Source organism: Coenobita brevimanus, chromosome 96 (genome assembly GCF_032717465.1).
Source record: "Coenobita brevimanus isolate Jiangsu-jjx chromosome 96, ASM3271746v2, whole genome shotgun sequence".
NCBI classification, from domain to species: domain Eukaryota; kingdom Metazoa; phylum Arthropoda; class Malacostraca; order Decapoda; family Coenobitidae; genus Coenobita; species Coenobita brevimanus.
The window spans coordinates 29223400-29248512 of record NC_137049.1 but is presented as its reverse complement, the minus strand read 5'-3'; the positions used below and the strand labels follow the sequence as shown (position 1 = coordinate 29248512).

General features: G+C 44.4%; 1 protein-coding gene across 1 annotated transcript in view; it reads left to right on the top strand.

Moving 5' to 3' along the window:
• The window catches only part of LOC145413524 (plexin-B-like), a 178049-nt gene that overhangs the window by 65538 nt on the left and 87398 nt on the right, over positions 1–25113 (top strand). Inside the window, exon 3 of the mRNA XM_080283219.1 lies at positions 20904–21004. Coding sequence (XP_080139345.1) covers positions 20904–21004 — 101 coding nt within the window. The remainder of the gene's footprint in view (positions 1–20903; positions 21005–25113) is intronic.

Here is a 25113-nt window from a genome sequence, read left to right as displayed (position 1 = left end):
CAATTAGTATGCTAGATGGACAGAATTATACTTAAACACAAAACCAGGTTTAAGCTAGGAAAAGCGGTTCCATATTGTCTTTAACGTTCAAGATAGCAGAACGTGTGGGATAGACTTACATAATCTCCAACCCTACCGCATACTGAACACTGTACTGCGCTGGCGGACGCACGATCCTTGTCCATAAGGATTGTATTCATGGTGGCTTTGGGGCTTTCGTAACATGTCTTCCTTTGCGATTTCCTCTATAGAATACACCTCAGTATCATTTGTGTATGTTACTTACGCAAACTATGGCAGTATTAAAGCATAATGATTACTATTCAGGACAATGTGAAGATGTAATATGCAAAACAAATCGCTAAGCAAGAGGTACTACGAAATCGCCTGTTTCACCTGGAATTCGAGTCTGTCTCTCAGTATTAATATATAAGGTAACTCGTCAAAAAAAATGACAAGTTATTGATCAGGGTTGAACATTTTATTTCATCCTTTATAAGTAGCGTAGGTAAGAGTAACCAGTCGTTCATCCCTGAGTGGTAATGTGTGCAATAAAGCCTAACCTCTTCCGGACTGAAATTCTTATGAGCCGCATTTGACTGGAGAGCCTTAACCCACTGTACCACCAGGCGCCTCGTTCATGGCTACATGTCCCAATGGGAGTCAGGACAATATCCCCCGGAGGACAATTTCTCCCCATGCACAATATCCCCTGTGGACAAAATTCACCCCATTTTTCTGTACTGTAGCTCCGTGCCTCTGCTGCTTACACATTGCAACTCGTACAGACAAACACTGTGTAATGCAGGGTTAAGTTAGGTTAGGTTAGGTTAGATTAACTTGGGATTTTAGAGTTATTACTAGTCCGTTGTGTACTTGGTTGAGTATTCTTTTTAAATCTAACACAGAACTTTATGAATAAACTTTGCATCTTAAAATTTCAAATGCATTCTTAATTTCGAAGAATACTGCGTGCAAGGGTTATTGTCCTAGAATCATCCCAGTGTTGAATATTTTCCTTACTACAGTACAGTCCATTTTAACCCTCTGAATCCGGTGATATCATTTCTTTCCTTGCAACTTTTTGGACGATTTGTATCCTGTTTCGGAATGATTTTTTGAGCTGGAGGAGTTAGAGATAGCTTCCATTGACACATTCCCAGCAAGAAATATCCCCTAACTTACATAAAATCGGCTGGAGGCAACAAGAATAAAACAAAATACATACCGGTATTCAGAATGGATTCAAAGAGGTACAAAGGAAAGCAAACAGCAACACACCTAATGGCCCTTTCGGGGCTGTTTGTTAAAAAGCAGACTGTGCCTATGATATCTAGCTGAAGATAAAGATAGTAAAGCAAGAAGGCCTCCCCCGCCCACCAAACCTCCACCCAACACCAGTAAGAAAAAGTAACAAGGACCACCATGCATATTAGAAAAACTTCCATGGAAATTTTATAGCAAATACTGAAATATATATATATATATATATATATATATATATATATATATATATATATATATATATATATATATATATATATATATAATACACTGACAATATGAAAGGGAAAATTAACACTGAAAAATTGCTGCTGCATTTTTCACGATCTGCTAGAGAGGAAGTCCGTCAGATTAATTATTCAGACATCACCTGGCTTAACTGAGGATTCGAGGTCAGGTACTTTTATAACCAATTTTTAAACGTTACTAGTGTATTACAGTCTACCACACTGCTAGACAATTTGTTCCATATGCTGACAACTCTGTGGAAGGAAAAGTGGTTTGTTTCATTAAACTGGAAGCGTTTGCCGATGATTTTTATAACTGCTATCTCCAGTGTAATTTGACTGGTGTATTGTGAAGAGAAGTACTTTCTTTTTTATGCAAGGAAGAAGGAACCAAAGTCCAAAAGCTTGCAAGATTGTTTCCTCCAAGAAGAAAACAAAAACAAGATAACAGGGAGTCAAATTCAAGATCCATATTGCCATGTCCCTTAAAGTTTTTGCACACTTGAATCGGATCCCCTCATAATCTGCGCCTTGATAAGTTAAACAGCTTTTGTTCTTTAAACATTCCTAATGCCGTTTTGTTCCGTAAACTGGGTATCATTTTTGTAACTCTGCTTCTCTCTCTAATTTCCCCAGATCCCTTTAACAGTAATGGTCCATAAAGGAATTGCCTTTTTTGGATCGTATTGGTGGGAGTTAAAATATACAGGGACATATTAGCTCAATTTGGTGATCTTTATTTTGGAATGTAACGATGATACCAGGATCAGTGTTATGGTAAGCTAAAGCAATGGCACAAAAATAAGCTCGTTACCATTATATTATCTTTTTATGTACTGTTAATGAATTCCTATTGCTGTGTTTTAATTTACTCGACAAGATTAATTATTCGAGACAGCTCTTCTAATAATAATAATGTAGCACGAAAGAGCCGAGTTAACACAGGGCCAAATGTACAAGGACCATAACTAAGATGCTGCGGCTTGAAATTGTTGTGTGGGTCCTGTTTCTCTAATTCCTCTTAATCCCCCTTCATTCCCCCCCTCCCTCCCTCCCCCCCTCTCTCTCTCTCTCTCTCTCTCTCTCTCTCTCTCTCTCTCTCTCTCTCTCTCTCTCTCTCTCTCTCTCTTTCTCGTTGAGGGAAGTGAATATAAGAGAAGAGAAAAGGGAAAGGGAAACAGACAAAGAAAGAAGAGAAGTAAGGAAGGAGAATGTAAGTGCCAAGAAGAAGGAAGGAAGGCGAGATGGAGGAAGTAAGGGAGAAAGAAGAAGGAAGGGTAATAGAAAAGAAAAGGAAGTGATAGAGGAAGAAGAAAATGGAAGGGAAAAAGAAGTGAAGAAAGTGGAACAAAGGAGAAGAAAGGGAAATGCAAAACAAGTGAAAAAAAAAAGAAAAAAGAGGAAGATGAGACTGGAAGAAGGTGGCAGGTAGGGAAGGAAGATGACGAGGGAGGAGAGAGGAAAGGAAGATAAAGCGAGTGAAAAAGAATATGGACAGGGAAAACTAAAACGAAAAGGAGAGGATTTATAATGGTTTAACGTGAAAATGGGAGGGGTAAGAAGGGACAGGATCAATGACCAAGAAAGGCAACTTTTGCAAGCAGATGCTGACATTTCCCCTCGTTCTTCTTTCATCTTTCTTGAATTAATGGCTATCGACCATATGTCGGCATTAAGTCAAAAAGTCTGTATTTACAAGACAAGTACGCAAAAAAATTCTCAAAAGACACTCAAATACACAAAAGATGGAAACATTCAAATACAAATGATGCCCAAAAATACAAAAAGACTATTATACAAAAAAACACTCATATATACAACACTCGAGAAATAAAGGCTATGAAGGGCAAAGTCACACGGGAGGCAGTGGTATGAGGCTGACGGCTGAAGGTTGGTTAGACTTCAGATGAAGCGGAAGAACTGGAGCCTGAGTCAGATTCAGAGTCAGTGTCGTTAAGATGTGATAGTACGATCCCGAGGGTATAGGACAGGATTCGAACCTCCTCGGGATCGGTGACAGCCTGGAGGAACCCCCAGCACAACTCTAGGAAGGAAAGCAAGGCCTGCTGGTAGTCCACCTTACTGATTTCCTGCTGTCCATACTCCGCAGGCACCTTGCCCTCGTAGTACTGCAACTTCTGCTCCATGCTCTTGAGGCCAAACCTGGTGAGGGAGGCAAAGTTGCCCAAGAGAGTCACAGAGCCGATCAGAGGGCGTGGGACTCGCCGATGCTTGAACCTCAGATGAAGGGGGAGGCACACCATGGGAGACAGAAAAAAAAAAAATTGGTTTTGCGCCAGGTATCCCCGAAGGGCTAAGGCGTTGCCCCTGGGTAGAGGACTTTGGATTGGAGCGTGTAGCATTTTATAACCGGATGCCCTTCCCGATGTCTACCAATGACCCTTGGGTGGATTCGATCCTCTGACCCTCCGGTCGGAGCGGAGTGCTCAGCGCTCTGACCCACTGAGCCACGGCTGCATGGGAGACACAAAAGCGGCGGGAACTCCAACCTCATGTGATGATGAGGACTCATCGTCTCCAACCTCCATGGGCACTGAAGGGAGGGGCTGCGAGGAAGACCAGCGGGAGACAGCACGCCCTGACAGCTGGATCATCGTCGGGGGAGTTAAGGGCTGCAGCTGCAGCACCCACGGGCCCAAGGAGGGGGTCGCAGAGGGCCCAGAACGACGACAAGGGGCCCTCCTCCCACGCCTCTTCTGCACCATGGGTGTGGAGGAAAAAGGCTTGGGGATGATGGACGCAGGGAACCCATTGGCCTGGAAGAAGGCAGGCAGGCGCTGGGCAAAAACTGCCAAATCTACCCCCAAGAAGGCTTTGGCAACCTCTACACACATAGCAACGATTGTAGAGACAGGGGAGGCAGGGAAGGAGGCAGAAGCCGCAGCTGGAGGCTGGCGCTGGCGCCAACGATGGGCGAGGACGTGGGGAGATCCCCGCACCCGGCCTGCAGGGCCGGTAACGAAGACAGCTGCAGGACCCTTGGCGCTCGCCTCCACCACGAACTCCACCACCTCGCCAGCAGCAGCTGAAGGCACAGGGTGAGCTGGGATTGGGGCCACAATGGAGGAGCGGTGGATAAAAACGTTGTCCCCTGTCCCGACGAGTCAGGAAGCCGTACCCCATCCTGACGTGGTCCCACCGTACTTGTCCCACCGCCTTACACCCCATGCCTCCGTGTTCCGCCCCCTCGACCAGCTCAAGAGTCTCCTTGGTACGAGCCACGGTGCGAGAGTGAAGACAGACTCCTTGCAAGTCGACCTGACCGGATCTCTCCTCTCGATATATCCCCATTTTATTTCTCGTATATCAATGTATGTATTTCCTTGTGTTCGCAGTTCGTATGAAGCAATTAATTACAAACCAAACAAGCTAGAGGGCTCGTTGGAATCAATCTCGTTCTCTCTGTAGCAATGTTTGAAACCGAATATAAAACGTGTGATTGGGATGGTTGCGTTGATGTCTGGCGGTTTACGCCCTCCCCCTCTTTTTTTTTTTTTTTATATGTGTGTGTGTGTGTGTGTGTGTGTGTGTGTGTGTGTGTGTGTGTGTGTGTGTGTGTGTGTGTGTGTGTGGTTACTGGTCTGTCTGTTTGCGTTAGTTGGCCTGCAGCGTAGTTTTAAAGGCCTTAATCGAAAGTATGAGGAGTCTGGAGATACTAAACCCTGGGACCTGCAATTTTTAGATTATTCTGCCCAGAGAAGAAGTCGTCAGGCCGTGTTGACAAGCGTTGGCAAGATTGACAACACTACCCAAAGCAAGAAGCAGAATAAAGAAAAGAAAATCCCTTGTAAAAAAGAAATGGTATGTCTGGTGAGAGATAAAGGAGGAAGATGAAAAATAAACTATTAGAATGGAATAGTGCGACAATAATAGAAAACGAGAGAGAGAGAGAGAGAGAGAGAGAGAGAGAGAGGATCAAGGAAACTGAAGCGAGAGAGGGAGAAACGGAGACACAAAGGTTACAAAGAGGCAAAGAGAAAGCAAAGAGCAAGAAAGCCATTGATCCTAGAGAGAATATTGGTGTCTGGGGCCTGGGTGTGACTATGGTATCTGTGTTATGAGAGAGAGAGAGAGAGAGGAAGGGAGATTGAAAAGTAAGAAAGAAAGGAGAAAAGAAGATAAAGGATGAGTGTGGAATTGAGAGGAGGAATGAAATAAGATAAAGGTGAAGGGAGAGAAGAAAAAATGAAAAAGGACTGGAAAGAGAAGAAGAGACGAGAGACAAGAAAAGGGAGGAGAGAAGAAGAAAGGAGAGACAAGAAAAGGGAGGAAAAGAGAAGATGTATGAATGACTCGTTTGGAAAGTTATAGAAAAAATAGAAGAGGCGAGCAGAACAGAATTATCATAAAAAGGAAGAAGAAAAGGGTAAGTAAAATGAAGAGGGAGAGAATGAAAAGGCTGAAAATAAAATGAGAGAAGAAAAATAGGGTAGGGGAGGATAGATATAGAAGTGAAACGTAGATGAGTAGATAAAAAAGGAGAAGAAAGGAAGAGAGAGGAAAGAAGGGGCGAAAACAAGAGGGAAGAGGAGAAGAGTGGGGAGCAGAGCAGGTTTGAGGAATGAAAATATTAAGAGGCTTTGGTGACATTCCATTCCACTCACCCACCGAGACCGTCACCACAGCTACCACCACAACCACCACCCTAGCCACCACCACAACTACCACCACAGCTACCACCACTACCACTACAACTACCAGCGTAACTACCATCCTAGCTACCACCACAACTAACACCCTAGCTACCACCACAGCTACCACCCTACCTACCACCACCACCACAACTACCAGCGTAACTACCACCACAACTACCACCCTAGTTACCACCACAACTACCACCACAGCTACCAGCACAACTACCACCACAACTACCACCACAACTACCAGCATGACTATCACCACAACTACCACCCTAGCTACCAGCACAACTACCACCACAATTACCACCCTGCGTACCACCACAATTATCACCCTGGCTACCACCACAACTACCACCACAGCAACCACCACAGCTACCACCACAACTACCTCCACAACTGCCTCCACTACTATCACTTTCACTAAAACACCTACGGCCATCACTACCGCAGCTACCACAGTAACTACCACGATCACTACCATAACTACCACCTTCACTAGCACTGCTACGGCCGTCGCTACCACAGCTACTACCATCACAACCACAATCGCAGCCACAACTGTCACGATCACAACACTAAAACGCTCACAACCACCACAACAACCATCTCTGCCTCAGCTACCACCATTGCCACCACAACTACCACTACCTACCACAACTCACCCCATCACTACCACCAATGCTACCACCACTGCCACCACCACTAGCACCATCACTACCATACCAACTGCCATTGTTTCCACCATAACTACCACATCGTAATCACATTATTTCACTGTTACCATAGCAAGGCCTACCACCATTTCTACCGAAACTATCATCATCACTACCACAACTACCACCATATTTACTACAGCTATCACCAGTGCTACCACAGCTACCTACCATCACTTACACCATTACCACCACATCAACGACCACCACTAACACAAATTATTTAACACAACATCGCCAACAAAAAATACGAACATTCTCTCTCTCTCTCTCTCTCTCTCTCTCTAATCCCTCCTCCTCATATGCTCTCCAGCCTTAAGCATTCCAGATTCCCATGTTTTCCCCGTCCTAAGGAATACGCCAAGACCCAATATTACCTCATTAAGAGCTTATTACCTACGTATTACTTAACCTTCCACAGCGCCACCTAATCTTACGGAATACTAGGCGAGTTTACGGATGTCTTTAGCTTATTTAAACCGAATTATTGTACGGATTTCTGAAGCTTAATTACATCGGAATAATGGGCGAGTTTACGGATTTCTGAAACTTATTTACACCGGAATATTGTACGGATTTCTGGAGCTTATTTACACAGGAATATTGTATGGATTGCTGAAGCTTATTTACAGCGGGATATTGGGCGAGTTTGCGGATTTCTAAAACTTATTTAATACTCTGTGTCTCTGAGTTTATCTTGGCCTTATTTTGTTGATCTAGGAGAGCATAGGGTTGGGGAGGTAACGAGATGGGGAGGAGGGAAGGAGTGAACTGAGGATTAGAGGAGTAGAGGAGGAAAGTGGAGGGATCTGGGGAGAAATTGGAGAGAGGAGGAGGATTTTGGAGGAGAAGAGGAGGAGGAGAAGGGAGAGAAGGAAGATAGAAGAAACGAAGAACAAGAGTAGCAGTGTGAGGAGGAGGAGAGAATGAGTGAACTGGGGATGAAGAGGAAGAAATCAAAATGAGGACGAAGGGAAGAAGAGGGAGATTATGAAAAATGGGAGAAGGAGAAACAGGAGGTGTGGAGAGAGATGGAGAAAGAGAAAACACAGGAAAAGAAGGAGGAGGCAAAGGAGAAGTTGCCAGAAAGAAAAGAGAAATAAGACCTGCAAGAAGATATGTAGTGAGGGAAAGGGGAAAAGACAAGAGAGAAAAGAAGAAGAAGAAAAAAAAGAATTAGAGAGAAGCAGAGCAAACAGGGAGAGAGAAGGGAGGGAGGGAGGGAAACTGCAGGGAAAAAGAACCTATCAACAAGGTGTACGAGGGGTACGGTGAGATGTGGTGAAAAAAAAAGATATAGACAGACAGATCGATCGATCGAAGGACAGATAAATATGATGTCATATATATATATATATTCTTTTTTTTTTTTTTGAGAGAGAGAGAGGGGGGGGGAGGGGGAGTAAAAGTGAAGGAATATTGAGGGGAAAGTAGCTCTGTCTCTCCCTTATTCCTGCACTTGGCTGCCTCAACTCACCCACTTAACCTCATAGGCCCGCAAGCCTCACCTCTCTCTCTCTCTCTCTCTCTCTCTCTCTCTCTCTCTCTCTCTCTCTCTCTCACTCTCTCTCTCTCTCTCTCTCCATCATTCGTTTTCGTCCTTCGTTTTACTTTCCTCAGTGACGCTCATGATTTATTTGTTGTCATTTTCATTTTCATCTCTCTCTCTCTCTCTCTCTCTCTCTCTCTCTCTCTCTCTCTCTCTCTCTCTCTCTCCAAAGATTGTGTAAATGAAGCAACTCTCGCTCTCATATGCTCTTGCAACCCTGAACTCTTGGCGGTTAGCATATTCTTCCTCCCTTCCTTCCTCTCTCTTCCTCCCTTCCCTCTTCACTTCCTTCCTTTTCTCTCCTCGAGTCTCCTTCTCCTTTTGCTCCCTTCTCTCTTCCTCCCTTCCCTCCTCTCTTCCTTCCTTTTCTCTCCTCCATCCCTCTTTCCCCTTTGCTCCTCTCTTTTCTTTCCTACCCTCTTCTCATTCATCCATTTCCATCCTCCATTCCCTTCTTCCGTTCACACATATTTTCTTCTTGTCTTATCTTCTCTCTCTCCCATCTCCTTCTTTCCTTCCCTTGCCTTCCTTCCTTGTTCCCTGCCCTCCTTTTCTCTTCTCTATTTTCTCTTCCTTCTTCCCTCACCCCTTTTTCCTCCCTGCTTCCTTTTCCCTCCTTCTCTTCCTCCTTCTCTTCTTCACCCTTCCTTCTTCTTTTACTCCAAATTTTTCACTTTCATTCCACCTTCACTTCTCCGTTCTTTCTTTTCTATCCTCTTCCTCATATGTTTCTATCCTTTTCATTTCCTTCTTTTCTCCCTACTTTTTCCTCATTTTTTTATCTCTCTTTCTTTTTCTTCCTTCCTGTCTTCCTCCCATCTCTCCTTCACCCTTTTCACTTCCCACCTCCACCCTGACTTTCCACTCCTCTCCCCCCTCCCTTTCCTTTTCCATTAACATATTTTTGCGCATTCCACTTTAATCCAAGCCCCAGAATAGAACCAAATGCCAAAGCCTTTTCCAAATCTCACTAAATAAGCTCTTTTATCGATAATATTATAGACCCCCCTTTTTTCCTTGACAGCTTTTGATTCCCGTTTTCTATTGCAATTTTCTGCTTAGATTTTTAGGGGAGAGAGAGAGAGAGAGAGAGAGAGAGAGAGAGAGAGAGAGAGAGAGAGAGAGAGAGAGAGAGAGAGATTAATAGAAGGGAGAGAGGGGGATGGACCAATTAGGGAGAGGGATGTAGGGAGGGAGGGAGGGAGGGAGGAAATAGTAGTGAGAATCAATTTGGCAGAGAGAGAGAGAGAGAGAGAGAGAGAGAGAGAGGAAGGGAGAGAGAGAGCTAATGGAAAACTAATAAAACATGATAATTGGTGAGACGAAATTAAAAATGAAGAGAAAGGGTAGAGATAATGAATACACAGAGAAAGAGCAACAAAAAAAGAGTGAAGAGAGAGGGAGAGAACACAGAACAGTAATCTGAGAGAGAGAGAGAGAGAGAGAGAGAGAGAGAGAGAGAGAGTCACAGGGTTGAAGACAAGAGAGGGAGGAAAAGAAAGGAAGAGAGGAAAAAAAAGAGGGAAGAAAAAGGAAGATGGTAACGTAAATGAAATAAGGGAACAATAAAAAGGGAGAATGGTATTAAGGGAGATGAAGGAAGGGAGAAGATAAAGTAAGAGGGAGAAATTGAAGGAGAGAATAAATTAAAGGGAGAGAAATTACAGTAAGGAAGAGACTAAGTGTAGAATAAGAAGGGAGAATGGAATATGGAAGGGAAATAGGGAGAAAATAAAAAAGGAGGGAAGGGAGAGAACGATAAGGGAGAGAGAGGATGAGAGGATAAAAAGAAGGGAGATTATAGTAAAAGGTTATAAACAGGAGAGAAAAGGAAAGACAGTACATAGCGCAATATGGGAGGGAGAGGAAAGGGCATGAAAAGGGAGGAAAAGGGATGAGGAAGTAAATGTGAAGGGAGAGAGGAAGGGAGAAGATAATTAAAATAGAAAGGGAGATTAAGAGAGACGGCTATAGAAAGAGAGGGAGAGGAAGGGAAAGATAACTGAGAGAGAGAGAGAGAGGGAGAGAGAAAGAGAGAGAGAGGGAGAGAGAGAGAGAGAGAGAGAGAGAGAGAGAGAGAGAGAGAGAGAGAGAGGAGCAGGGTGATTATTGCCACCTCTCCCTTGTCTCTGTAATTTGATTCCAATTATCTTGAGTTTTTAACACCCTTGGGCGTGTTCGGGGAGGGAGGAAGACAGGAGGGAAAGAGGGAGGAAGGGAAGGAGGGAGGGAAAGAGGGAGGGAGGGAGGGAGGGAGGGAAAGAGGGAGGGAGGGAGGAAGGGAGGGAGGAGGCAGGCAGAGAATGGGGGAGGAAGGGAGAGAGGGCGGTGGTAGGGAGAGGGAGGAAGATAAGTAAGGATAAAGGGAATTTTAGGGAGGAAATGAGAGAGATAGGGAGAGAGGGAGGAAGGCCGAGAGAAAGGAAGGGAGGGAGGAAGGCCGAGAGAAAGGAAGGGAGGGAGGAAGGCTGAGCGAAAGGGAGGGAGGGGGAAAGAGTGGGAGGGAGAGGGAGGGAGGGAGAATATGAAGGTAACTGTGGAAGGCAGACGAGCCGATAGGTATAAAGGGAGACTTAGGAAGAAATGGAAACGCAGAGGAAACTAAGGCAAAAAAACAGGATAACAGCAGGGAGAGGAGAGAGAGAGAGAGAGAGAGAGAGAGAGAGAGAGAGAGAGAGAGAGAGAGAGAGAGAGAGAAGGAAACACGAACAGGGAGGTAGAGGGGGGCCGAAGGAGAAAAGGGAAGGAAAAAAAAGAGGGAAGGAGGGACGCTTTGAGGGAATTAGAAAGGAAGGAAGGGAGGTAGTGAGGGAGTGAAGGAGGGAGGGATAAAGGAAGGGAGAGAGGAAGGGGGAAACTGAGAGAAACAGAGCGAAGGAGGCGGGCAGGGAGAGGTAAAGGGAGAATGAGGAAGGGATAAAATGAAGTAAAGAAAAAACAGGGTAGGAAAATAGCAGAGAGGGAGAAAAACTGGGGGAGGGAGATTATGAACAGAGTGAAGCAAGAAGGTTAAGAATAAGAAATAAAAATGACGGAGGGAAATAGGATGGGAGGGAGGGAGGAAGAAAATGCAATGGGGAGGGTGGGAAATAAGGAAGCAGGTATACAGGGAGTGAGGAAGGGAGGAGGAGGGGAAATAAAGGGAGGGGATGAAGATGATGCTACAGAAAGAGGTGGAAGGAGGGAGGAGGAAAGGGTTGGAAGAGAGAAGGAAGGAGGAAGACACTAGGAAGAGAGGAAGGAAGAGTAAAATGAGATGAAGGGAGAAAGGAAGAGTAGGAAGAAAAAGGGAGTGTGATGAAGAGGAAAGGAGCGTGGGAAGGACAAGGGAAGACAGGAGAGAGAGAGAGAGAGAGAAGAAGACAGGGAAGAAGGGATGAAAAGCAAAGGAAGAGAGGAGGAAGATGAAGAGGAACAAGGGAAGACATATATACATACGGAGAGAGAGAGAGAGAGAGAGAGAGAGAGAGAGAGAGAGAGAGAGAGAGAGAGAGAGAGAGAGAATACAAAGGGAATGTGGGAAGGAATGAAGTTATGCAGAGGGAAAGGGAACAAGAGGCAGAATATGCATAGGGAGAGAGGGAGGTGGGGAGGGAGAGGGAAAGACGGTGGGAGATATAAATAGATGGGTAGATAGGTGGAGAGGGAGAGGCACAGAAAGAGGAGGGAAGAAAAGATGAAGAGGTAGGGATGGAAATAGAGCGAAAAGAGAGAAGAAAAACTGAGAGAGAAGAGAGGGAAGGAAATGCAAAAGGAAGAGGAGGAAAGAAGAAAGGGAAAAGAGAGGCAGGAACAGGGAGGGAGGGGGAACGAGAGAAAGACAGGGGGGGAGAAATAGAATGAGAGGGAAGAAGGAAGGGAAATGGAGGGTCTGAGGGGGGAAGGGAGGGAAGAAGGGAGAAAAAAGGGAGAGAGAAAATTATATAAAAATGCAGAATAATAAATGCTAAGGAGGCAGGGAGCAGTAAGCTATTTATTCCCCCTAGTTACCTCCATTATATTTATTGCCTCCCTTTTATCTCACTTATTTTATTTCCTCTCTCTCTCTCTCTCTCTCTCTCTCTCTGACCCATATGATTATCCTTCCCTCTCTTCCCCTCCCCTCCCTCTCTCTCTCTCTCCCTCCCTCTCATCCATTTTTGCCTCTTCTTATCTCTTATTCTTTTGTCTCCATTTTTCTTTGTCGTCCCTTCTTTCTCCTCTCCCTCTCAGATTATCTCAAATCCTCGCTCTCTTTCTTTCCCCTCCTCATTTATAGTTGCTCATTAATATTTATCGGTATGGATGTGTGTATGTTTTTATAGATATACAGTAATTATGTATGTGTGGATAGAATGTATGTATGTGTGGATATATGTATGTGTACTGTATATGTGAGCATGTGTGTATATATTCATGTATGCATATATGAATGGATAATGTATGTATGTATTTCTGTATATATTTATGTATGTGTGTATATGTATGAATGTGCATATTACAGCATATGCATATATGAATGGATTATGTATGTATGTATTTCTGTATGTATTTATGTGTGTATATGTATGAATGTGCATATTACAGCATATGCATACATGTATATGTGTATGTGTATATGTACGTATGTATATATGTACAGGTATGTATATTTATTTACTTGTGGGTGAAGGTAGAGAAGAGGGAGACCAAGAAAAGGAGCGGAGAGAGGGGTCTTTACTGAGTAGGAGTAAATATAAGTAATACGCCACAATGGTCTGTATTGTAGATGACATGGGAGGGCTCCTAGCACCTCATCTTTAGCGATTTATTTCCCATATTGTACATGAAAATTCTCTCATCTGCTATTAATATCGTTGAAATATCTGTAGGCAGTAGTCGCCCTCAGGAACATAAATTGAGGATATTGACGTGTAATGGATAGAAAAAGTCACTAAGGGAAAGGTGATACGAAATCAACAAAGCCACATAGTATACAACCATCATGTCGTGTAGTTTATTCCTGTACCCTTTTTGTCACTAAAGAACCGGTTGGATCAAAGATTAGGCTTGATACTAGATATATAAGTAATAGCTTTCACGGTAGACCACCACTGGATTCTCTCTCTCTCTCTCTTTCTCTCTCTCTAATTTCTCACAGTCTCTTCATTTTCCTTTTCCATTAATCTTCCCCCTTCCCCCCCTTCTTCTTCCTCCTCCTCCTCCTCCTCCTCCTCCTCCTCCTCCTCGCCTTTTATCGTTCCTTTCCCACGCACCTTTTTCTTCATTTCATCTTTCTCCTTTCTTCTCTCCCTTTCTCTGTCGTATCTTTCTTTTTTTTTTTACGTTCTTTCATTTCCTTTCTCTCGATTCTTATACTTCGTACTTCCCGCTTCTTCTTCGCCTGCTTTGTGTCTTATCATCATCATCATCATCATCATCATCATCATAATCTTCTTCTTCTTCTTCTTCTTCTCTCTCTCTCTCTCTCTCTCTCTCTCTCTCTCTCTCTCGTATCGTTGAACTTACAGCCATCCTTTCTCGCTTTTTTCTTTCCCCTCTACGTCTTTCCCATTGATTCTTCCTCCATTCCTTTCTCTCCCATAATCACAGTTCCTTCATTTTTATTTCTATTTTGCTATTGTTATTCTCTCCAGTCTCTTTCTGTCTTTCATTCCTTCTCTCCCGTCCCTTTCCACTGTCTTCCTTCTCTCCTTCATCCTTCTTTCTCTCTTTCAGCCACCATTTTCTCTCTCGCATTGTCCCTTCCCCTCCCTCTCTTCTCACCTTCCCTCTTACCTCCCTCCCTCTCTCTCCATTTTTCCCTCCCTCCCTCCCTCCCTCCGTAATGTGTCTTGTTTAAGTGTGTCCTTCAATTAGGGTGGCCGTGAAGAATTGTCCCTCACCCTGCCACCCACACCCTGCCGCCCTACCACACTGACCTGCCACCCACACCCTGCCACCCTGCCACACTGACCTGCCACCCACACCCTGCCACCCTACCACACACCTGCCACCCACACCCTGCCACCCTACCACACACCTGCCACCCACACCTTGCCACTCTACCACACTGACCTGCCACCCACACCCTACCACACACCTGCCACCCACACCCTGCCACCCTACCACACACCTGCCACCCACACCCTGCCACCCTACCACACACCTGCCACCCACACCCTGCCACCTTACCACACTGACCTGCCACCCACACCCTGCCACCCTACCACACACCTGCCACCCACACCCTGCCACCCCACCACACTGCCCTGCCACCTTACCACACTGCCCTGCCACCCACACCCTGCCCTCCACCCTGTCATCCACACCCATCGTCATCATCATCATCATCAGAATAGCAGTTCAGAGTAATAGTAGTAGTAGTAGTACCAGCAGCAGCAATAGTAGTAGTAGTAGTAGTTTTTGTTATTGTTGTTGATGATGATGTTGATGATGATGATGATGATGATGATGATGATGATGATGATGATGATGATGAGATAAGGAGCGTTTGGTGGGCTTGATATCGTCTCCATCCACTGCACCAGATCTCCTGACCTGGGTTCGTTTCAGCAATGCGAGGACATGTACACACCCACAATACTGACCCCCTCTTACAGTGTCATTCATCCCTACCCAACATGCAGTTCTTACCCTACACTCCTAAACACCTTGCACACCTGATCGTGAAACCTAGAGTGTGCATTACTGGTGAAGATTTTTGCTACTACTCGTACTACTACTACTACTACTACTATTACTACTACTACTACTACTACTACTACTACTACTATTACTACTACTACTACTACTACTACTATTACTACTACTGCTACTACTATTACTACTACTGCTGCTACTACTACTACTACTACTACTGCTACTACTACTACTACTACTCAACACGCAGTACTTACCCTACACTCCCATAGACCTTCCACACCTACAATATACCTGTTCGTGATACTACTACTACTACTACTAATAATAATAATAATAATTCCTACGAGCACAAAAAATAGCCTAATGTGAGCAATTAAAGAGAGGAAGGAGTAAAAGTGAGAGTCAGGATGAAGAAAAAATTAATTACAGTAAAAACGCAGGAGACCAGGAGAGGAAATGAGATCTGAAACTGTGAGGCATTTCCATTTTAGTCCACTCTTACCTTACTTATCATTTCCTTCTTCATTATAATATTCATTCCTTCATTACCTTCTTTATTTTGTCATTCATTATATCCCTTATTACTTCATTCATTACCTGAGTCATTACCTGTTTCGTTATCACATTCATTACCTTATTCATTACAACATTCAATACCTCATTGATTACCACATTTCATTACCTCATTGATTACCACATTCATTATCTCATTCATTACCACATTCATTACTTCACTCATCGCCTCATTCGACACCTAATATATTATTTTAGTCAATACCTTATTCATTACCTCATTCATTGACTTATTCATGATCCATTCATTACCTCATTCATCACCTCATTCATTACCCCAGTCATTACCTCAGTCATTACCTCACTCATTGTCTCATTCATTACCCCATTCATTACTTCATTCATTACCTCATTCATCATCCCATTCATTACCCCAATCGTTACCTCATTCATTACCCCATTCATTACTTCATTCATTAGCTCATTCATCATCCCATTCATTACCCGAATCATTACCTCATTCATTACCCCATTCACTATCTCATTCATTACCCAGTTCATTATATCATTCATTACCCTAAGCTTCATAGATTTCCCAAATGAGGCTTTCACACGCACTGATGAAGGGAAATGAAATGAGGGAGATAGGGAAGGAAGGAGGGAAGGAAAGGCAGGGAGGCAGAGAGGGAGGAGAGACTGAGTGGAAGAGGTAAGGAAGGAAGGAAGGAGGGAGGGGATTGGAAAGAGAGGAGGGGGGATGGGAAGAGGAAAGGAAGGAGATAGGGGGATCAGTGGAAAAGGAAGGAAGGAAGGAAGGGGGTAGGAGGAGCACAGGGAAGGAAGGTGAGAGGAGGGATGGGAGAGGAAAGGAAGGCGGAAGGGAAGGAGGGGAGAAAGAAAACGAATGTGAAATGGAGAGGGAGAGGAAAGGAAGAATAAAGAGAGGGGAAATAAGGGAGATTAAAAGAAGGATAGAGGGAGGCAAGGAGGGAAGGATGGGGAGAGAGAGGGAAGGAAGGAGTGAAGGAGAGAGGGAAGGAAGGAGAGGGTGAGAGGCCGAAAAGAAGAGATGTGAGGGAGAAAAATGAGAGGGCAGACAAGGAAGTAAAGAAAATAGAGGACGGGGAAGGAGACTAATAAGAGAGAGAGAGAGAGAGAGAGAGAGAGAGAGAGAGAGAGAGAGAGAGAGAGAGAGAGAGAGAGAGAGAGAGAGAAGAAAGAGGAAGGTAGGGAGGGAGGGAAGGGAGAGGTGGTCTAATACCCGAGGCCAGAGGAGTTAATGAAATCAACTGTCCCTCCCTTTCTCCTCTCTCTTCCCTCCTCCCCTCTTCCCCTTTTCCTCTCCCCTCCCTCCTTCCTCTTCCTTTCTCTTCTCTCCCCACTTCCTTTCCTTTTCTTCTCCCCTCTCGCTTTCCTCTCCGTTCCCTTCTTCCCTTTCCTTTCTCCTCCTACTTATCCTTCCCCCACTTCCTATTTTTCCCTCTACTTTTCCTCTTTGCCTTCCTTCCTCCCCTCTCTTCTCTCTCCCTCTCTCTTTCCTCTCTTTCTTAAAAATACACACCAGAGACATAGGGTACTCTGTCACAAACACACTCACACAGATCAATAGATATCATGCCCTCTGCTTTCCTCTGTGCTCCTTTGAACTCATTTGTACTCTCCTTCCCTCACTTCCGCCCTCCTCTCTGTCTCATTCTCCCTCTGTGCTATCCTCTCTTGTCTCTTCCGTCTTACTCTCTTCACGTTATTCTATATTTTCTTCTCGTCCTTAATTACTCCCCTGCCTTGCTTCTGTTCCCTCTCCTCTCCCCCTCCTCTCTGTCTTCTTGTTTCATCTCTTTTTCTCCCTCGTTTCCTATTTTCTTTTCCCCCCTTCTTCAGTCCCTTTCCTCCCCTCCCCCAGTTACTTCTCCTTTCTCCCTCCTTCCCTTCACCCGCCTCTCTCTTTAGCTTTTCTTCTCTTCCTCAGTCACTCCCTCTCCCTTTCTTTATTATTTCTCTCCCTCCTGCCTCCTTATCTCCCTGTGTCGTACCCTTTTCTCCCTCCCTCTCTCCCTACCTTCATACTCTCATCATAATCTTCAATCATATCCTTTCGTCTTCAGTGACCCCTTTCACTACCACTTGGCTTCTCTCACCCACCCACCATGTCTCTCTCTTCTTTTTATTTTTTTCTTCTTCTCCCAACAATTTCCTTCCCTTCTCCTATTCACTTTCCCTCCCTCCCCTCGTGTACCTTTCTCTCCATCTCTCCTCTTTCCTTTATCTCCCTCACATTGCCTTCTTCCTCCCCATATCCATGTCCATTTCCTCTTCCTTTCCATCCTTCCATTTCTTCTTTCTTTCCTCTCCTTTCCCTTCATTTCTCCACGTCCCTCATCCTCATCTTTCCCAACACTTCACTCTTCCTCCTCTTCCCTCCTCCCTCCTCTCCGTTCCATCCGTTTTTCTCCCTCTTTTAGTTCCCTCCTCTCCTTGCCTTCCCTTCTCCCTCGTCTCTCTTCTCTCCACTTTCCTCCCTTTACTGTTGCCTTCCCCCTCTCCCTGCATTCCTTCCGCCTCTCCCTTCTCTCCACTTTTCTCCCTCCAGTTCTCCTTTCCTCCTCTCCCTGTTTTCCCTCCTCCCTCAGTTCCCTACATTCCCACCTCCCTCCGCTCTCTTCCCTCCACTTTTCCCCCTTCGCTTCTCCCTTCCTCCTCTCCCTGCATTCTCACCTCCCTCCTCTCCCTAGATTCTCCACTCCCTCCTGTCCCTGCATTTCCATCTCCCTCCTCTCCCTCCGGTTCTTCCTTCCTCTTCTCCCTGCATTCTCACCTCCCTCGTCTCCCTAGATTACCACCTCCCTCCTGTCCCTGCATTTCCATCTCCTTCCTCTCCCTCCACTTTTCTCCCTTCCTCCCTCCCTCCCTCCCCTCCCCGTCCCTCCCCTTCTTAATTATCTTGCCGGCAATTCCGACGTCCACCATTTAATAATATCCAAGTTTATCCCGCCGTCGTCAGTGCCCCGTAATTGTAGACAACTGACCCACACACCTGTAATTAACCTCTCCACAACTACATCGCCCTTAGGTACTCGATTCTTCCACAACTACCGTCTCCTCAACTACCCTCTCCACACCTGCGTCGCCCAGAGTTACACGATTCTTCCACAGTTACAGTCTCCACAAGTACCATTTCCACACCTACATCATCCCAAGTTACCTGATTCTTCCACAATTACCGTCTCCACAAGTACCTTCTCCACACCTACATCACCTCGAAGCACCTGATTCTTACCTGAGTCGTCCACAATTACCTTCTCCACAACTATACCCTTTTTACACTAACGACCTAAATTTCCCACGCCTTTATCTTGAATGATCAGTTGTAGCAAGGGATTAGCACTAGAATATAGTGCTAGTCACGAAGAAGTGCTATGGAAAAGGTGTAGAGTCATAGCACGCTCCTCGACAAATAAGCTGCAAAATGACGAAAATCTAGGCCAAGCTATCATCGCCCTTGACTCGCTATCCATCCACACTTACCGACTCTTTCAATTACCGTATCCACACCTACATCCTAACAGAGTACTCCCTTCCTTCACAAAGACCACCTCCACAATAACCCTCTCCACAATTACACTCTCTACAGTTACCCTCTCCACAATTACACTCTCCACAATTACCCTCTCCACAGTTACCCTCTCCGCAATTACACTCTCCACAGTTACGCTCTCCACAATTACTCCCGCTACAATTACTCTCTCCACAGTTGCCCTCTTTGCAATTACGCTCTCCATGATTACCCTCTCCACAATTACTCTTTCCACAATTACCCTCTCCACAATTACCGTCTCCACAATTACCCTCTCCTCAATTACCGTCTCTACTGTACAATTTCCGCCTCCAATTCGTACCCACAAGTATTTCCTCAATGATAACCTGTTGTTGTTGCTGTTGTTGTTGTTGTTGTTATTGTTGTTGTTGTTGTTGTTGTGACCCAAGGCTTATCTGAAACGTGAACCTTGTGAACCCTTCCCCTGCAGTCCATCATTTTCCTTTCGGGGGATAGGGAATTAGGTGAAGGATGTTTGTATAGCCGGGCAGTGGAGCCGCCAGGTTATATTAGTACCACCACATGAAGGCGTCTCTGCTCCACAATTACCCTTTCCACAACTGCATCCCCGCAAGATTTCCTTTCCCTCCACAATTACATATCTCAAAACACTCGATTTTTTCCCCTGTGATCCGACATGCCCCCCCCCCCAAAAAAAAAAGAAAAAAAAAGGGAAAACGCAAAAAATAGGACCTAATAATAATCCGCGACATTTTCCGAGCGATAATCTCCGTGGCTGCGAGCGATAATGCCCTTCAGAGACATGGACTTTCCAGTTGGGTTCGTCTGCTTTTTTTTTTTTGTTCATTATGTGGGCTTTTATTTCAATTTTCAATTTTTTTTAATTCAGGTGAAATATTAGGACAGGAGTGAATAAGTGTTGTGTTTTTAATGTGTTTTGGTGCGTGTGTGTGTGTGTGTGTGTGTGTGTGTGTGTGTGTGTGTGTGTGTGTGTGTGTGTGTGTGTGTGTGTGTGTGTTTTAGGGAGTGAGGTGGAGAGGGAATGAGATAGACAGACAGATAGATAGATGGACAGATAGATGAATAAGCAGAGAGGAACAGGGAAAAAGAGAGACAGACAACCAAATTGAACGATGTACATAAATGGATATGATTGACAGACACGCATATAGACAGATGGACACATGGAGAGAAAAAGAGAGAGAGAGAGAGACTGACTAGGAAGGGTGAGGAGGGGGGTCATCATCCAGTCCCCCATGCTCCCTCCCCCCTCCAACCCCCCTCCCCACAACCCCATCAAAGGGAGGAAGCAGTCTCTTTTCTCCGTGATAAAAGTATGGTGAATATAGGAACTCAGAGGACAGGCATGTATTGAATTCAAGTGTATTGCAGTGTATTATTGTTTTGCTGTATTCTGTTCTGGTGCATTCTGTTGTATTGCGCTGTATTATATTTTGTTTTGTACTGTACTGTATTAGTGTATTTTATTGTATAAGTCAGTGTATTATAGCAAGACATTGGTAATACACTTCATGTATATCCTAGTCTGTATGGGTGATGGTTGTTTAGGCTATTATTTTTGTTATTATTTTCATCATTTTTATTGTTATTATTATTATTAGTAGTAGTAGTAGTAGAAGTAGTAGTAGCTGTACCAGTAGTAGTAGCAGTACCAGTAGTAGTAGTTGTAATCTCATCATCACTGTCATCACATGCATCACCACGGAACACTGAGACAACACCCTCTCACCAACCCCTGGTCTCTTCCTCCCGCAGGCGTCCCGTGTCAAGGTAGAGAGTTGCGCCTCCTACACCAACTGCTCCTCCTGCCTCTCCGCCCGGGACCCGTACTGCGGATGGTGCTCGTTGGAGAAAAGGTTAGTAGTAAATTAGATCTTCATGTATTATATGTATCTTATCTATTACTTTTCTTATTGTTTTTATGGCCATTTGATACATACATTCATACATATATTTTTCACTGTTATTTTCTTCAGTCAGGCACACGATTTATATTTAACCATCACTTGTTGCATTTATATGATTTTTCTTCTTCTTTTCTTCTCTCTCTCTGTCTGTCTGTCTCTCTCTCTCTGTTCGTTGAGCACATTCTTCACGCATATCCATCCCACATGCATTCATCCTGCTCCAACAAATACCGCCACACACACCTTCACATGTCTCCACTTCAGCACGGATACCACGTAATCTGCACAGAGAAACACCAGCACCGTCCCATCCATAGACTACTTTGACTGTATTATGACATGTCGGTGAGTCGCCTGGAAGAACAGTGAAGATTAGCGGAATTCCTTGATATAACCAGGATCGAACCTACATCCTTTCGGTCAGCTGTCCATTCCTCTAACCACTCAGCCACTGTCCCCCACCCCCCACATCCTGCCACCCACAGTGATCCGTAAAATGGGTGTTACAGATATTTCCTACCCCGCCAATTTTGCATGAGTAACACTGCCTAATTCTGCTGCATATCTTTCAGAATTTCTCGAAAAGTTTTCCAGGGTAACATAACTCGCACAAAATATTTCTCTGTGTACCCTCAATGGTTGCAAATGAATAGATTAAGTAGAGAAAGTTATTCAGCATTGCATAACTGATAACTGTAATATGTATTTAGGTACCATACTTTAATACAAACGCTAATATATCGAGGCGTTACAAATTGCATAACTGCATAACGATACATAAATTAGAGTAATATTACGTAAAACGGGTTCAGAATTAGGTTGTTATGTAATATCTTTTAAAGCCCTTACGTAACTTCCATGGGGTACTGCACATAGGTCTTTGAAATGGGAAGATACTGTCATACTGTAGTGAAATTAGCATGAGAAAGGGTTGGTGAGAGGGACGCATTCTCTCCAGTCCCTCGTCCCCGGGGGTAGAGTGAGAGTGAAGGAGAGAGAGGTTTAGCAGTAATATTTTTCTCTTATCTTTTTCATGTTTCTTTTCTCACACGAATCTATTTATTTCTGTATTTCTTTAGGGTCTTGACTCTCTCTCTCTCTCTCTCTCTCTCTCGTATTTTTGTTTCTCAAGTTTCTACCTTCCTTCACATCGTTCCTTCGCATCATCTTTTATTTTCCCCCCTTGCCTGCCTCTCACTGACTCTCAAACATCTCTTCTCAGGCTTTCTTCTTTCATAGCCTGTGTTTTACTTAGCTTTCCCCTTCTTTCTCTCTCATTTACCACCTTCATTTCTTATTTCCTTCCTTCCCACATCATTTTCCTTCCTTATCCCTTATTTCCTCCCTTCATTTCTCTTCCATCTTCATTTCACCTCCTCCTTCAATTACCACAGCCCATTACCCCTTCTCTCCTTTCCCTTCCTTCCCTCGCCCTTTCTCGCATTTTACTTCCTTCATCTCCCTACTTTCTTCCTTTTTCACTCTCCTTCAACCATTCTCTCTTCATCCCTCCCTTCCTCACCTATTCACTGCTTTTTCTCTCCCTCCTTCCCCATCCTCCATCATCCTTCTCTTCCTCCCTCCTTCTTCTTCCCACTTCCCTCTCATCTCCATTATTCCCTCGTTTCCCTTACTCCATCCCTCACTTGCCCCCTTCTCTCCCTCATCTCCTTCTTCATCTCCCTCCCTCATCCCCTCCTTCATCTCCCTCCCTCATCCCCTCCTTCATCTCCCTCCCTCGTCCCCTCCTTCATATCCCTCCCTCATCCCCTCTTTCATATCTCATCTTCCTCCCTCACTTCCTCCTCCCTCCCTCCCTCATCTCTCTCCCTCTTTCCTTCCCTCATCTCCCTCCCTCATCTCCATCATCCCGAGTCTAGAGATTTAATCCAGATGAATCTCTTGGACAGTCCTCAAGTCATTTCTTTTTCCTCGCGGTTTTTCCCTTCCTCTGTCTGTCTGTCTGTCTGTCTCTGTCTCTCTCTGTCTCTCTCTGTCTGTCTGTCTGTCTGTCTGTCTGTCTCTCTCTCTCTCTCTCTCTCTCTCTCTCTCTCTCTCTCTCTCTCTTATCATCATCATCATCATCATTAGCATCATCATCATCATCATGCAGTAGGACATCACAAGAATCAATAGGCCTGCATGATCTGTGTATCTTTACCTCTCTCTCTCTCTCTCTCTCTCTCTCCCCAACCAAAAACTGATATATAACATTTTCATTTTCCACGGTTCCTCAGCTGGCAAAAAAAAAAAAAAAATTCACATATATCTTAATCACCATTATTTTTTGTTCATGGGTCTCAGTTTTAGATTTATGGACCTTTTTTTTATATTTTTAGTTTTCTTGGCAACTTTGATTTATGGGTGAAATATTCGGGTGTGTATATGCAAATTAGGGGCGTGTGTATGTATGTATGTATGTATGTGTGTATGAGTATGTTTGTATGTATGCATTTATTTATGCATGTATATGTATGTATGAAAGTGTGTTTGTATGGATGGATGGATGAATGCATGGATGAATGGATGGATGGATGTATAGACAGATGGATGCATGATGGGTGGATGCACTGTTCCTCGGTATATATGTGAATTCTGAAATGGCTGTGGGTCTGAGGTATGCATTTTCTTGTATTTGTCAGTATACCCATGTAAACTCTTCACTCATAGGATGCATGGAATAAAAGAGATGTATTATAAGCCACATAATTACCGTATAGCTAAAACTCCTGGGCCTTGAGAACTGTGTAAGTAGTTTGTGTCTATTGTGTGATGAGGTAAATGCTGTATTCATATTTTCTGGTCACGTCTTGAGAGAGAGAGAGAGAGAGAGAGAGAGAGAGAGAGTTATACGGAGGTAATGATGTTTATACGGGTTTGTGTATGTGTGTGTCAATGTGCTCGTATGGTTTGCATGCGATCGTACCGTGTGTGTGTGTGTGTGTGTGTGTGTGTGTGTGTGTGTGTGTGTGTGTGTGTGTGTGTGTGTGTGTGTGTGTGTGTGTGTGATTATGTATGCATATGTGTATGTGTTTGTAAAGTTTTTGCATACACGTGTAGATGAGGGCGCGTGTACACACTAAACACTCTTTTGTATTAGGAGAGAACACGCACACTCTAAATACATATGTACACAGCACGCGACTTCACTACACACACACACACACACACACACACACACACACACAATACGCACATGAACATTGGTTGTTTTTATGAACACTTGAGATGCACACACAAACAATTCCCCCTTTACATACAAGTACACATATGCATTCATCTCAAACACGCACACGCACACATAAAGCTCTACACACACACACACACACACACACACACACACACACACACACACACACACACACACACACACACACACACACACACACACACACACACACACACACACACACACACACGTCATTATGATTCTGAAGACAACCTCCCTACCAATTTTTATGAAAGGGAGAGAGACAGGGATAGAAGAGGGAAGGAGGGAGGGAGGGAGGAAGGGAAGAGTATGGAGGTACAGGAATGAGCGAGCGAGCGAGCGAGCGAGAGAGAGAGAGAGAGAGAGAGAGAGAGAGAGAGAGAGACTGAAGAGAAAAGGAAGAAGAGAGGAAGTGAGTGTCGAAGGAGAGGAAAGAAAAAATGAGAAGAAGAGGGGTAAGGATAATCAGAATAAGTAAATGCGTCAGGAGGGGAGACGAAAGTTAGTATGAAGAGAGAGAGAGAGAGAGAGAGAGAGAGAGAGAGAGAGAGAGAGAGAGAGAGAGAGAGAGAGTGAGGGAGGGAGGGAGGGAGGGAGGGAGGGAGAGAGGGAGTGGAAACTTGATAAAATTACTAGAGTGAAGAATATGGTTAGTTTAAGTGTCCCTCCCTTCCTTTTTCCCCCCCTTCTCTCTCATCTCCCTTCCTCCCTCTTTTTCTTTCTTGCTCCCTTTCCTTCGTTTTTTTTCCTCATACCTCCCTCTTCTTTTCCTCTTTTCTTTTTACATTTTTCTCTTTCTCCCCCTCCCTTCACCTCAGTGTCTTTCTTCCTTTTCCTCCCTTTTTCT